The following is a 14,107-nucleotide window of genomic DNA, read 5'->3' as shown; positions in this document are numbered from 1 at the left end:
TCTATTTGTCAAACAGGAAATCAAACAAAAATTTCTATTTGCAAAAATGGTCTTACACATATATATAGATTAGTATTTACTGCATTAACAAAATATTATAATTAATAATACTACCTAATACTTAGTTATTCGCACGCTCCCTACTAGCACATAGCATTAAGTACCACCTTATAACTAACAATTAAACAATCAAAGTCCTGATTGATGCAACCTGCAGACAATTATAGCTGCTGATAGGCAATAATTATCCAATTTATGGCTGGTGTTAGATTTGCATATAAGGACGCATCGCACAGCACGTCCTTACAGTGTTTTCTACAATTTCGAAATGGACGCAGTAGATGAGCCCATCAAAATTGAGCAGTTCCTGCAATTCCAAAAATATCAGCAAGTTTTTCATTTTCTGCACTTTCAATTCGTGCGAAATGCGGATGGACGCTTGATTAACAAGTCGGAATTGGTTTTCCGTGCGGGTTTCCTGTTGGATGTCTGGTTTTTTGGCATCAATTTGTTTGACATCCTAAGATCGATCCAGCTGGGCGAGACCTCCCATCAGAATCTGCCCGTGCTGAGCATATCGATATATTTCACAATTCGGGGCATAATGATGTTTATCAAGCGACACGATATTGTCGATTTTCTCAATGTGCTGGACCGGGAATTTCCCAAGGATTTGGTCTCGCAAAGGGTGCTTAATGTGCCGCAGGTGTTCGAGCGCTATCACCGGCGACACGGTTACGTGGGACTCTATGCGAATTATGCACTACCCGGCTTCTGTCTCACACCGGTCGTCACATACATTCTCACCTATGAGGACAGGAATGCGCCCATATTGCTGGATCACCAATTGCTTGGCGGCTGGCTGCCCTATGACCTGCGGCAGAATCATTTAGTCTATCCGTTGGTGTGGCTCTACGATGTCTACTGCATGCTGGTGGGCGTGACCTTCTTCACCAGCTTCGACACCTTGTTCAACACGATGCAGGCCCAGGTCATCATGTATCTGGATTGCTTTTGCAGGCAGCTGGAGGCGCTCAATGCGGTCGATAGCTACCAAGCTATGGATGAAAGGCAGTTCCATGAGCACATCTGTGGCCTGATCCGCCGTCACCAGCAGCTCAATTTGATATGCGATAAATTCAATGACATCTTTAAGCTTGCGATTCTGATAACTGATCTTGTGGGCGCCACATCCATATGTTTCCATTTGTATTTGATAACCGAAAACCAGGATCCGCTGATGATTATCAAGTACATTTTGCCCACATTGGCCTTGGTGGTGTTCACCTTCGAGATTTGTCTGCGTGGCACACAGCTCGAGGAGGCCGTGAGTTAACCAAGATATTTATTGCCTATACAATATATGTATATGTACGATTTCCTAAGTCGTCCCGTTTGAATGAGGCTCTGTACAATCAAAACTGGTATATGGGCAGCAAGATGTATCGCAAGTTGATTCTAATTTGGATCAAATATGCTCAGTGTACCAGAAAGCTGACAGCTTATGGTTTGGTCGAGATCAATATGAAACACTTTTCGGATGTAAGTGACAGATACTCTTTGCATTTCGTGCACTTATCAATATCTTTATTTTTCAGATTATGCAGCTGGCGTACAGACTATTCACTTTTCTCAAGTCCCGACAATAAATCTAAGGCTTGGCTTGGGCATTCTTCGGTTTCACATTTTAGCCCAAATCTATAGTTATTCAAATTAGCCTGGTCACACTTTCACTTTGCGTAGGTTCCCCTTGCCCGCGTATCCTCTATACATATTTGGCTAACATTTGGTTTTAACATTAATGTTAATTCAATTCCTTCTGCGAGCTGCAATGCGCTTGAAATCTATGCCTATACAATCAATAATTATTTCTTTTAGATTTATCACCCTATTAACATTTAACATTAATGTTAAATTCTTTCTTCTACTTGCTTTTGTAGTGTACTGATTTGTTTTAACTGCATATTTTAATCTGTTTTTAATCATGGAAGCCTACCGTGATATTATTTCATTTGCATTTCGTTAGCTTTTAGATTTCGTAGAGCTTTAGTTCGTTTTATTATTGCACATTTTTTTAAGTATTTAACCAACTAAGCCTGGTTACACTGTTAGGATTTAACAGTGATGTTAAATATTTATCACGTGGTAAGTGGAAGTCAGCTTAATCTCGAATTTCGGCCACCTTATTGCATCGCAATGAAATATGGTTTTTTATTATTGTATTATTTATTTTATTTTTATATAACTTATGTACTTAGCATAGTCTGTGTTCACGTTTACATAGAATTTGTATACACAAATATATCTATCATATTAATATCCCATTTACAAACATATCAGCATCATAAAAATGATTATCTTTTGTTAGTACACTTTTTTGTTTTTGTTCTTTTTATATATCAGCGTGGTGTGTTCTCTCGGTTTCAACTTGGGCCAGCAAACAAACTGAATAGAGCTTTCTCGTAGGATTATTACATGTGTTAAAGGATGCTAATAAAAAGGATGTGTGCGAGACTATAAAATAAATAACATATCCATGTTGTTGCTGGTGTTGATGCCCGCGGCTAAATTCGTACGGCAACTCATAGAAGCAAGTGGAATGGAAAGTATGCTGCAATGTCAGACTGAACGCGACGACGACAACGTGAGGAAAGGATGAATATCCTGGTGCACGACGAGTTGAGTAGCTGAATGTGCCGTAGTTGACTCTTTCAAAGGGTTCCCCTTACAAGGGATAGGTGGCTGGCAAGGCACGTGGATAGTCGATATCGTACATTTGAGCTTTGATGAAGGCCAGCTTGCTCTCGGGCTCGGGCTGGACGGTGGCCAGGCCATTCTGATAGGCATAACAGACAATCCTCTCAGCTATTGCCAGCGAGCATTGGACAATCGAATTAAGTGGCGGATACAGGCTGCCTTTGTTTAGATCTTCCTTGTTGACCAGTTCGGCCAGACATTGGGCAGAGATGAGGAACACCTCCTCCGGTATGGTTAGCATGCCGGCGCACAAGACGCCCAGAGCCACGCCCGGAAAGATGTACGAGTTGTTGCCCTGGCCCGGATAAAATTTGCGTCCATTGTAGGTAACCGGTGCAAACGGTGAGCCGGATGCAAAAATACATCTACCATTTGTATAGGTATAGGCATCCTGGGCTGTGCACTCAGCCTTGCTGGTTGGATTCGACAGGGCGAATATGATGGGCGTCTCATTGATCTCGGCCATTTTCTCGAGAATCTCCTTAGTGAAAGCACCGCCCTGAGCGGAGGCACCAATCAGCACATTGGGGCGCACTTTTATCACCGCCTCCATCAAGGTGTCAATGGGCGTGCTGACCTGGGCAAAGTGCAGTTTATGCTCGGTGAGGCCGCCCTTTGGACGATCGCGCACAATCACGCCACGGCTGTCAAGGAAAATGGTGGGTTAGATGGATTGCCAGCAGAGATTCATACAAGCTCTTACCTGTCGACCATCCAGATACGTGCCTTGGCCTCCTCGTCGCTCAGGCCCTCCTCCTTCATGGCCATGGTGCAGAGGGTGGCAATTCCAAGCGCAGCCTCGCCGGCGCCCAGGAACAGCAGCACATTATCCTTGAGCAGTGTCTTCTTGATCTTCAGCGAGGCTAACAAGCCGGCGACAGCAACAGACGCGGTGCCCTGAATATCATCATTGAAGGTGCAGTATTTGTCGCGGTACAAAGATAACAAGCGGAAGGCATTGGCATTGCCAAAGTCCTCGAACTGAATGAGACAGTTCTGGCCAAAGCGGCGCACACAGGCGCGCATAAACTCATCGACAAACTCATCATACAGATCGCCTGTGGCGCGTGCCTGACGCAGACCCACATAGAGCGGATCGTCCAGTATGGACTGTGTGTTGGTGCCCACGTCCAAGGTGATGGGCAGGCACTGATGCGGCTTAATGCCAGCCAGAGCCGTATATAGCGAGAGCTTGCCCACGGGTATGCCCATGCCGTTGGCGCCCAGATCACCCAGGCCCAAGATGCGTTCACCGTCGGTCACCACAATGGCGCGCACATCCATCTCCGGCCAATTCTTGAGCACATCATAGACATGTCCCTTGTCCTTGATCGAGATGAACATGCCCTTCGGCTTGTGGAACACCAGGCTGTATTTCTCGCAAGCCAAGCCCACCGTGGGCGTATAGACCAGCGGCATCATGTGAGCAATGTCCGAGCTGAGCAGCTTGTAGAAGAGACGCTCGTTGCGCTCAGAGAGTCCAATCAGATACACATACTTGTCCAGATCGTTCTCCAGACGATTCAGCAGAATGCGGCAATGCTCCACCTGCTGATCATCGCTGCGCACCACATACGGCAGAAGGCCATGAATGCCCAACACCTGGCGCTCCTCATGTGTAAAGGCGAGACCCTAACATAAAGTATAATAAGAATAATAATTAAATTAATTATAATTACAAGGAATGGCTTTTCAATTGAAATAGAAAAGAATGTGATAAGGTAAGGTCGCAGCAAAGCCAAAGCCCATCGTTTGACCCGCGAATTGAACCGCCGACCTCTTTTGCTGATTAGCTTATTCAACGGCCGTCTGTTCACATATTTCATTATCTGGCTGAAACACTTATCAATCGAAGACCTTTGCGTAACGTGTGATCAAACGCCACGCGCCACAGACAACCTGGCGGCGCGCTTTACCGTGCTCGGGCTCGTGCCCAGGCGATGACAGACGCCTCTTAACTGACCTTCGCCGGATGCACTGTCAAATCTGATGGGCAGCGAGATTTGCATGCGAAATATGCTTGAAGTTCAAAGTCAATCTCTGGTCAAGCAGCTGTCGCCGTCTCGGACCATATACGCGCGATTACGAACCGGTATTCAAATGCGATGCGGCTAGAAGGGGCTTCAATTTGAAAGTCGAACCGTTTGCTGACTCAACCCGCGACCTCGATACCCAGCCGAGTGCTCAGAGCATGATTTGCAACTTTTGAAAGCGCTCAATTGTTTGTACTTAAAGTTTTTTTTTTTTTTTTGTTTATGCTATTGTGTAATTAACTGATATGGACTTTATGGAACTAAATATGTGTTTTAACGTTTTTCCCAACCTATAATATTATTTTTTTTTTGCTTGTGCAACTTCCCTGGAAGCGTCTATGCCTGAGGCTAGCTGACAAATTGCACATGAAAGCAGAAGCGCATTCTTTGAAGGCAATCGTGAATCGTGACAATACAAAGAATAACTGGAAGTTAACGTTTGTGCATTTGACATGTGCATAAATATACCTTCAAGTCAGGGCTAAGCGTTTAGTTTGAGTTTTATAAGAAGTTTGAGTTTGAGTTTTATAGAATGCATTATTCATATTTTTTATAAAGATATAATATTCTCTATACTGTAATTTCTGAAGATTTGAACCTCCTGTTAAAATTTAAACATGATTGTAATTTCCTGACAATTTGTTGTAATAATAAATAATAGCCAAATCGTTTGAAGTGAAGTTAGATGATTGCAAATTAAAGAAAAATCTGTTAATAGTATAGTAAAGACTTGTTGAATTAAATTGGCAGTTTGCGTAATTGTGCTTTGCATATATAACTATATACATGAGATCAGATATGCATGTTTTGGGCACATTAAGTCTACATATTGCGTACTTTTGAATGGTAAAAATAGCAAATTGAATAAATTAATTTTATTGCTATTTAAGATCTGATGACTAAACGAAGTTTAAATCTTAACAAGACAAGACGAAACCTATTGGGTTTTATTGCAAAAAAAAGCTCAAAAGTGCGTCATAAATTGGGTAAATTTCTTGCCAACTCAACTTGAGTAGAAATAAATATGTGAATGGGCAAAATTGTTCAATTAGGGCGTGAAAATTAACATCAGATGCGCCTGCCCGAGCTGTGGAAATCTACCACAGAAAACAGCAAATTAGTTTTAATCTAATCAAATCATTACCCCATGTGGCGGGAGCGTGTATGGATGAGTAGCCAAAAATGGCTTTGAGTGCCTGAAAGCAATTAACTAAGGCGTAGTCAGCGGTAATTAACTAACCGATAGGAAAACCAAACATTCTGGAATAGCTCGAATTATCGTTTATTTACGATACGTCATCATTGGATCTGATGAAATAGCGAGTGCGAGACCGTTGAAAACGACACCGTTGACATTGAAATGTTGCGCTCTACGATCTACGATAAGCGGGCGGTGCGCGAGATCGTTTGCCTGGCAACACGTTAGCTACCGTTCCAAAACACACACACACACACACACACAGTCATAGCTGTATACACCTTACACACACACAGCAAGCAGTTCCGAGCGCCTCACGCCTCACACGGCGTATACGCAATAAGCAAGCGTTATATTACGCATAAAACTTTGCAACAAAATTGCAAAAAAAAAAAAAAAACAAGAAATACAAATATATTTGCGGTGTCTGGCACGGCGGGATGTCGATCATCATATTCATTATCAGGGGGCAGCCGCCGTTGGCGATAAGCGTGCGCGCGGTAAGCGTGACTTCAAAGCGGCTGCGATGACGAAACCAGCGGAATTTACAACAAAAGATGACACCGTAACAGACACAGACACAGACAATTTCACACAAATTGCTTACCCTGTTAAAAAAAGGTGAAAGGTCTTCGCGGTGTGTGTGCTAACTGTTGCTAATGCATTGCGAATTGTGGGCCAGCGGTGCGAAGGGTGGGCTGCCGTTTCGCAAGCTGCAGATGCATAAATTGCCTAAGCTTAACAAATGTCTCAACCAATTTTATTTTAAGCACAAGCTAAGGCTTTCTTTTATGGAAAATTGCCTGCAACTAAGTTTAAACGCTTGCGCAGGCCGATGTGTAAAGCATTGCGATTGGTTGAGGGATCGAACCCACGAAAACTGCGTTCAGAACTCTGAGTATCATTGAAACAACATTCATCATTTTCTGTCATCACAAATGTTAATCCTAAAATGATATTCGAGCTAAGTTTTTTCTCCAGCTATTCTTTATGTCAAGTATTCCAAGTAGTCCATGCTCTAGCTATTTACATATTGAACTACTGAAGTAACCAAGTTCACAGTTTCGCTTCACGGAGCACATTGGCCGTATTAATTATTTAAATTTGCATACACTAACATTAGGCACATTAGCTATAACATCTATGCCGCACAAGTACTTTAACCTTAGCTATTTCTTATCACATATATTAATGTTTGTACAATTGTGCTGTAAGCGTATTTGAACGTCGACTTGCTCTCAATAATGCTTAGCCTGCTCTTTAATTTCCTATAAACAACAATATGCGGATAAGTTAGGCAAACATGCAAATGATTTTTTGTCTACCTCATTTTTTTCTGTTGTATCTAAACAAATATTTTGTGCCATACACATCCATATATATGAAAGCATATGTTATAAAGGTTTTCATTAGTCAAGTTTATACGTTAAACTGTATTTAGTGCTTGACGTAGGTCAGTTTTGTGGGTGCGACAGTTGATAGTATTTAGTATATATGCACTGCGATAAGAATTGGAAAACATTTCCATTATGCAATGGAAACGAATGGACAAAGTCTTGGGCATGAGCTTCACCAATATTTATATATATGTGTGTTATTGATGCATATAGAAACAGTCTCAGCTGTTTCCTTTAAGGGGCAAATCAGTTCAAGTCAAATACATACAAATACTATAGAGTATAAAGTATATACTAATAGATATGAAAGCACTTGAAAACTTTGATAAGAGCCCTTGAGAACTTTTGTGGGTCACCTTTAGCTACTTTTTTTTTGTGATTATTTGTATTGTTTTTAAAATCAATGTAATAATGAAATATCCGCATGTTTATATTGTCATTATATTTAATATTTTGCGTTTGTTCTACGTTACGTTTTCATATAATAGGAATTACTAACTAACGGGACTTGTCTTTTCTTAAGACGTTAAATTGCTTGTATAAGCATGCTCATTGTATGAAACATAAAAGACACGCCCCACCCCACCCTAACCCTCCTTTAAAGCTCATGCGCATTGTTTGCTCCCGCACGCATAATTACCCTCTGCTCTCTCTCTCTCTTACTCTCACTGCCCGGTCTCTCTCTTTTTGCATGTAAATTTAATGCTTAACTGCGCGATAAATGCGGAAAGGCGAATTGCAAAGGCGAGAGAGAGAGAGAGAGGGAGAGAGAAGTGACTGCATCTGCAAGTTGCCAATGAACTTGAAAATGCAAAGTGCACGGTAAAATGCGTGCAACCAAATTGACTGCGTTAACACTTTGGTAAGCTGCGTGTAGTTAAATACACAGTTAATTGATTGGTCAGTTTGTCGGGCATTCAATTACGTGCTCACACACTTGTTCAATACTTTCTATTGATTTTCTATGCCCCCATGCTGTCATCAACTATATGAAGAGCAACGAAAACTACAAAAACTAAAAGAAGAAAAAATTCCACACGAGCTTTGGTCTTCCAGTGCGGCGCGTGGACGGACGTTTTGCTTTGGCTATGTCATCTAAAGGTCAAGCAAACCGGCAGCAGTAATTTTTTTTGTTTTTTTTTTTTGCTGAGAAAATTGTTAGCGGACATTTATGTTTAATAGCTATTTATTTTTAATATTTATGAGTTTTGGTTTTGTTTTTTGCAGCTGTGGCATAAATTTAGCAGACAAAACTTGAGCTTTTTTTCGTCAGCTTTTTTTCAATGAAGTGCTACGAGCAAAAATAACTATCATAGTTTTACAACTAATACTATATGCATATGAGCACAACTTTCAATTAGGTAAGACCGCATTTAATGAAACATTATTTTATCATCAGCTGTTTTTTACAGTGTATCAGTCTAACATGTTGCTAATGCGGCGTTTGGAGTGTGTTTGTGTGTGTGTTTCTAGTATATACATATCTACAAATACATACATATATATGTATATCCGAAACAACCCCGTTCTGTCTGTTGTGTGCTCTATGCTGGTACTTTTCCGCTATTCCAACGTATGGGTAGCAAGCGGTTTCTTCTTCTAACTTACCTTGTTGTAGCGTTTGTTTTGCAGGCGCTCGAGTCCAGAGACGTTGCCGACAATCTCGTTGTCACCGGTGCCCCAAAGACCGAGGCGATCACGATGCAGATCGTTGGTTTTGCTCATGTCGCAGCTGTAGCGTCGTATTTGTTGTAGATTGTTGCTCGGTTTGCCAATAAGTTGTTGCGTTTGCTGTTGGTGTAGCTCGTGCAGGCTCTGTTGTAGCTGCTGCAAGTGGCTCGAGGATAATATCGGTGGTGGTGGTGGTGGTGATGGCAAAGCTTCAGCTTCGACTGCTCTTGCTGTTGCCTCGTCAACGTCGCGTTGCGTACTGATTTGTGTTGTGAGTTTTGCAAAATTGGAAAGTTCGTATTCGAGCGTTGTTATCGTTGTAGTCGTATGATTTTTACACACACGACTACTGCGCCATTTCGCAGTAGCAGCGGCAGCGCAGTCACTATCACAGCTGCTTGTGCTTTCGCATGTGTGTGTCGTGTGGTTGTGTATGCGTGTTGGCTGTGCCGCGTTTATTTTGTTGTTATTGTTGTTGTTGTTGCCGCTGCTCTCTTGCACGAGTGCGCGTGAGCACAAATCAGCTGTTTGACAGTGAGAGCAGCGTTTGCTGCTACTGCTGTTGACGGCGCTGCCAGTGCCAACGCCAACGGGTATTGTGGTCTTGTAATAACCGTGCTCATTTAGTTGTTGTTGTTGTTGTTGCTGCTGATGATGATATGGTGTTATTTGGCCATTGGAAGGGCTGTGGGAATTATTGGCCGTTGGATAAATCGGCGTGCTGTGAATGAGACAGAGAGACGGAAGAGAGTGAATGTGAGGAGAGAGTGCGCTGTATGTGTTTGTGTGTGTATGTTAGTAAAGTAGACAAAACAAATGCCCAGTTCTCGGCACCATAACGGCACATCAATAGCAAGAAGAGGCAGGGGGAGATGTAAAATCCATACGCTCTTAAATAACTTTTATGCAAGCTTTGCACACCGCGAACTAGACAAAATGAATTGATCATTGTGATCTAGTAATATCCGCTCAAGGCGTTTGTGCTATAAAAACGTGCATTTAGAAAATGAAACCAAAAATTTTAAAGAATACATATATTAAATTTACAAAATGTCAAAAAGTTACAAGTGAAACATTAAAAACAAAGTGTTTTTAATATGTTAAATCATACATATTTGCAGTGATTAAGTTTTTTTTTTTTTTTTTTTTGGGTTTATAGTTTATCGCATAACATTCAGAAACAGGTGATGCTTGAACAGCAGACCAGACAAATCGCATTAAGAGATAAGACTAGTGCTACGCCCTCTTCGGCGATTCGTGATAATGATGCATATACTATATATATGATGCATATAAATGTAGGTAAGTACAGGTAGTTCAACTTATGTAAAATGTATATATATATATATATATTTTTTTTTTTTTTTTTCTGTTCTACATCTTCATTTACTTCTTGAACCGTCCAAAGGTTTTCAATGGGCAAAAGCGATGCAGAGTCGCGTACATGCTAAGCACTTGTGATGCCCTCCTTATCATCTATGTGGACTATATATTATATGTATATAGTATTCGCTTTGTTTATGGTCAGAGTCGAGCACTTTTCACTTTTGACCGAAACGTTGCAGCACTAAAATTCAACTGAGAAATGCGATTTCAGGAGATTTTTCGTTGGGGCTTCTCGTTTTTCCAATACGTTTTGTGCTTCTCATCGTTGTTTGCTTTGCTCAATTTGGAATAATGATGGGGGAGAGGGACATAAGGGACTGTAGTAGACTATGCACATAGTGCTGATAAGGCCAGAACGACTTTATGACAATCAATCAGGGCATAAAAACATTTCGCTTGAGCGTGTAAACAATTCGCATACTAATCAGAGGCGTCGTGCGAGTCCGCTTGAAGAGGGGCAGATTATATGAATTTCAAATAACTATTAAGAGGTATTTAATCAGCTTAATTTTATTATTATTATTTCATGTTTAGCTTCAGATTAGAGTGTTTCTTAGTGAAGAGGCATATTATTTTTAGCAAGCCAAAGTTTATATACTCTGAAAAAGATTATGCATACACACGTCTACATATATCAGATCTTTATCATACCAGATCATTTTTTGAATAACTGTTTTCTGTGTGAACTACTTGAGATACTGGAGATTCCAAAATATAACAGGCGCATAGGAAAACAACTATTCATTCATAATTAAAAAAAAAATTGAATTAAGCAGAGTAAATTGATATTCTATTTATAAATTAGTTCTCTTATTTAAGCAGATATAAGTAGATTAGAATGATCAGTTCATTCTGCCTAGAGAACAAAATGTAACCTTTAATATCTCTCGAATATGTTAAAAAACTTTTTGAGCTTCAGGTTTTAGCTGAAGAAGTAGACTTTGTTAAAGCTTAAGGACTTAAGAGGCTAAGCTGTCACTTAGTAAAAATGTAATTGAAATATTCGAAAAAAACAAATAGATAGTTGGGCATCGGCAGGGGTGAAGCCGATCTATTCCAAGTTTTATCTAGATCTAGGTCTAAATGCAAAAGAGACTCAGCTGTCGTGGCTATGTTGACCTCGCATGTCCTCTCACGATGCGTAACAGATTTCGTGACAAAATAATACTATCTTCTAGGCAAGGGTACATTTGGACCTGAGTCTCGTATTTTAGTTAACCAATGCCAAAAGCTGGTCCACAAAATCGAAAGTAAAACAACGGCCCGGCAATTACTGGCAATATTTTACACATGCGTCTAACCTTCATAAATATTAATGGGTTAATTTTTGTTGAGTTATTTATTTATTTTTTTTTTGGTTTTTTAAATTTATTATTATTATTTACGACAGATATTGTGATTGTTTTCTATAACAACCTTTGTATATTTCGTGCTTCAATATGTTTGTAACGCAGCCACATTAATTCTATCAATGCCTTGCCACGCCCACAGCCCCTGTCAAATTACATATGGGGTCGACCCGAGTGTGTGTGTGTGTGTGTGTGTGTGCAGGTGTATTTGTAGTGTCAGTGAAACGCGCGCAAATCGCTAATAAAACGCTAGTAAATCGCACCGTTAAACATTAATTACAAGTTGTATTAACAGGACCGCCAAGCAGAGTGGGCGTGGAAGAGTCGACTATCTATAATTGTAGTATATAGTATGGCCATTAAGTAGCAGGGTTTATATTTTTGATATTTATGCATATCGTTAGATATCAATACAATGTGCTAAGTGTGTGTGAATACTATTTGCAGCTAGTGTGTAATGAGTCTTAATTTGAGGAATCTTAAGAATCTTTTCAACAGATTTCTTGCTTTTGTAATTCTCAACAGGTTATCGGCTGCTTTAAACTAAAGCTTATGCTAAAACCCTTCCAAGTTATTTTGTAAATAAGTTAGTTGTTAGGCTTATATGTGTGTATTAATTATTTATTAGTCCGAGAATGTGTTTTCTCTTTGCCTGAATGATTAGTTCATATCGACAGCTCGTCTATCGGGGCTTGCAAGGCTTTCTATCTATCTATCAATCTGCTTGTCTATATAATTTTTAAATTTAATTACATACGCTGCCATTCCACAATAACTTAAATAATTTAGTAAGACAACATGGACATGGATAAATATACAGCTAGGAAGTGATAAATTATAGAACATTTCCGAGCTTAACCAAGCACCTCAAATGTCAATAAAAAAGTTCAACTTTTTGTTAAAGTTGCAGTTGCAAACTTAAGTTTTTAGGGCATTATTTCTGTCTTTTAAATATTTTAACAGTGGATAAGCAGGCAGTTTTTCTTAATCTTAAAAGTCGTAATAGGTATTCGTATTTCTTTTAGTAAATTAAATCTTTTAAAGCTCTCGTTTTTTTTGCACTTTTTCCAATTGTTTTCGTTATGCATTTGTTTTTGGTTTCGTTTTCTTACCCATTTTCATCGAAATTCCTTATGGCATTGCGATCGGCACAAATGGAACTGGAATTACCCATTTCTTATTTCTAATTGAAACAAACGGCACTTGAATAAATTTTGATTGTAAATCGAACAGCAAATGAAAACAATTACAGTAAACATAAAAACAAGACGACAGTTCTTCAATTTATTGAAACACGTATGTTAAAAATGTTTCTGTTGCTTTTTGTGTGTGTTTTGTCGACCGCTAATTAGCTCCGATCCGACTGAAACTGAACCAAAAACTAAAACTAAAACTAAAGCCCGAGCCGGCCACTTGTTACAATCAAAAAATGTTGTCGCATGGCCAAAGGAGAAGGCGAGTGCTGGCCAGCGGTGCAAGGGAGATGGCATTAGCTAAGCTGTTGGCTCGCTCTCACGCGCAGCCAGCAGCAGCACGCGATGCCTTGGTCCGCAACAGTGTTGCCAGCTCAGCGACTTTCCAGCTAAAATTTGACACGATCAGCGACTGTCAGTCGGCAGCAGCTTAAATATTGCAATTCTGCTTCTCTTTTTATATTTAGCTATTATAAATAACTATATATATTACCCAATGGCATTAATATAGTTTTAAAGTTATCGTGGTTGTTTTTACTCATAATCGAGAGTTTTCTTTTAATTAATATTTTTTGTTGTTCATCGAACACAATTCATATAAAAGTCAATTCAACTCTACTTGTATTTACGCAAATCTCTTTGAGTAAAACCCACACGGAGCTGCAAAACAAGGGGTGCATTGCCCCAACAACAATTCAGCCATTTTTAGCTATTTTTAGCAGTTTATAACATTCGACTCAGCTGCAGCTGACAGCACTGTGTCCGCGATGACAGCTTAGTTGTGTGCGTGAGGGACAGGGTGAGCAAGAGGGAGGGGCTATGTGTGAGTCACATTGCTTGGAGCCCCACACAGCTGTTTAATTGGACGGCACAGCCTTATAGACAAAGTGTGCCTGTGTGTGTGTACCTCGCCTGTGAGTACATGGCTCTGACTGCGTGGCTGTTTGGGCCACAAGTTGGCCAGTTGGTTAATCGCAGTGACCTTAGCCGCTGCCAATTGCACAAAGTTGTTGCTTGCTGTTTGATGTACATGCCCGTGGCTAATTAAAAAATAATAATAGTTTATAATTTCACAGTAAGTATAACAAAAAACGCACTGACCATCGTCGCACTTGGGCGGACG

At 40.3% G+C, this 14,107-nt stretch overlaps 2 protein-coding genes across 4 annotated transcripts; one reads left to right on the top strand and one right to left on the bottom strand.

Annotated features, from left to right (window-relative positions):
- The first annotated feature begins 60 nt into the window (after nt 1-60).
- Or88a (Odorant receptor 88a) lies at nt 61-3,103 on the top strand. The gene is made up of 3 exons (XM_002056182.3): nt 61-1,327; nt 1,387-1,542; nt 1,599-3,103. The coding sequence occupies exons 1-3, from the start codon at nt 329-331 to the stop codon at nt 1,647-1,649; spliced, it is 1,206 nt and encodes a 401-aa protein (XP_002056218.1). The 5' UTR covers nt 61-328; the 3' UTR covers nt 1,650-3,103.
- Men (Malic enzyme) lies at nt 2,334-13,164 on the bottom strand. 3 transcript variants are annotated; one of them, XM_002056181.4, is made up of 4 exons: nt 12,904-13,164; nt 8,994-9,777; nt 3,461-4,389; nt 2,334-3,401 (listed from the first exon to the last, which is right to left on the bottom strand). In XM_002056181.4, exons 1-4 carry the CDS (start codon nt 12,963-12,965, stop codon nt 2,726-2,728), a joined length of 2,451 nt encoding a protein of 816 aa, XP_002056217.1. In that variant the 5' UTR covers nt 12,966-13,164; the 3' UTR covers nt 2,334-2,725. The 3 variants fall into 3 exon arrangements, with proteins under 3 accessions (XP_002056217.1, XP_015026066.1, XP_015026065.1); XM_015170580.3 differs by lacking the exon at nt 12,904-13,164 and adding an exon at nt 10,447-10,614; XM_015170579.3 differs by lacking the exon at nt 12,904-13,164 and adding an exon at nt 9,944-10,058.
- Nucleotides 13,165-14,107: the final 943 nt, after the last annotated feature.

Source organism: Drosophila virilis, chromosome 2, assembly GCF_030788295.1.
Source record: "Drosophila virilis strain 15010-1051.87 chromosome 2, Dvir_AGI_RSII-ME, whole genome shotgun sequence".
NCBI classification, from domain to species: Eukaryota; Metazoa; Arthropoda; class Insecta; order Diptera; family Drosophilidae; genus Drosophila; species Drosophila virilis.
This window is presented reverse-complemented; position numbering and strand designations above follow the sequence as displayed.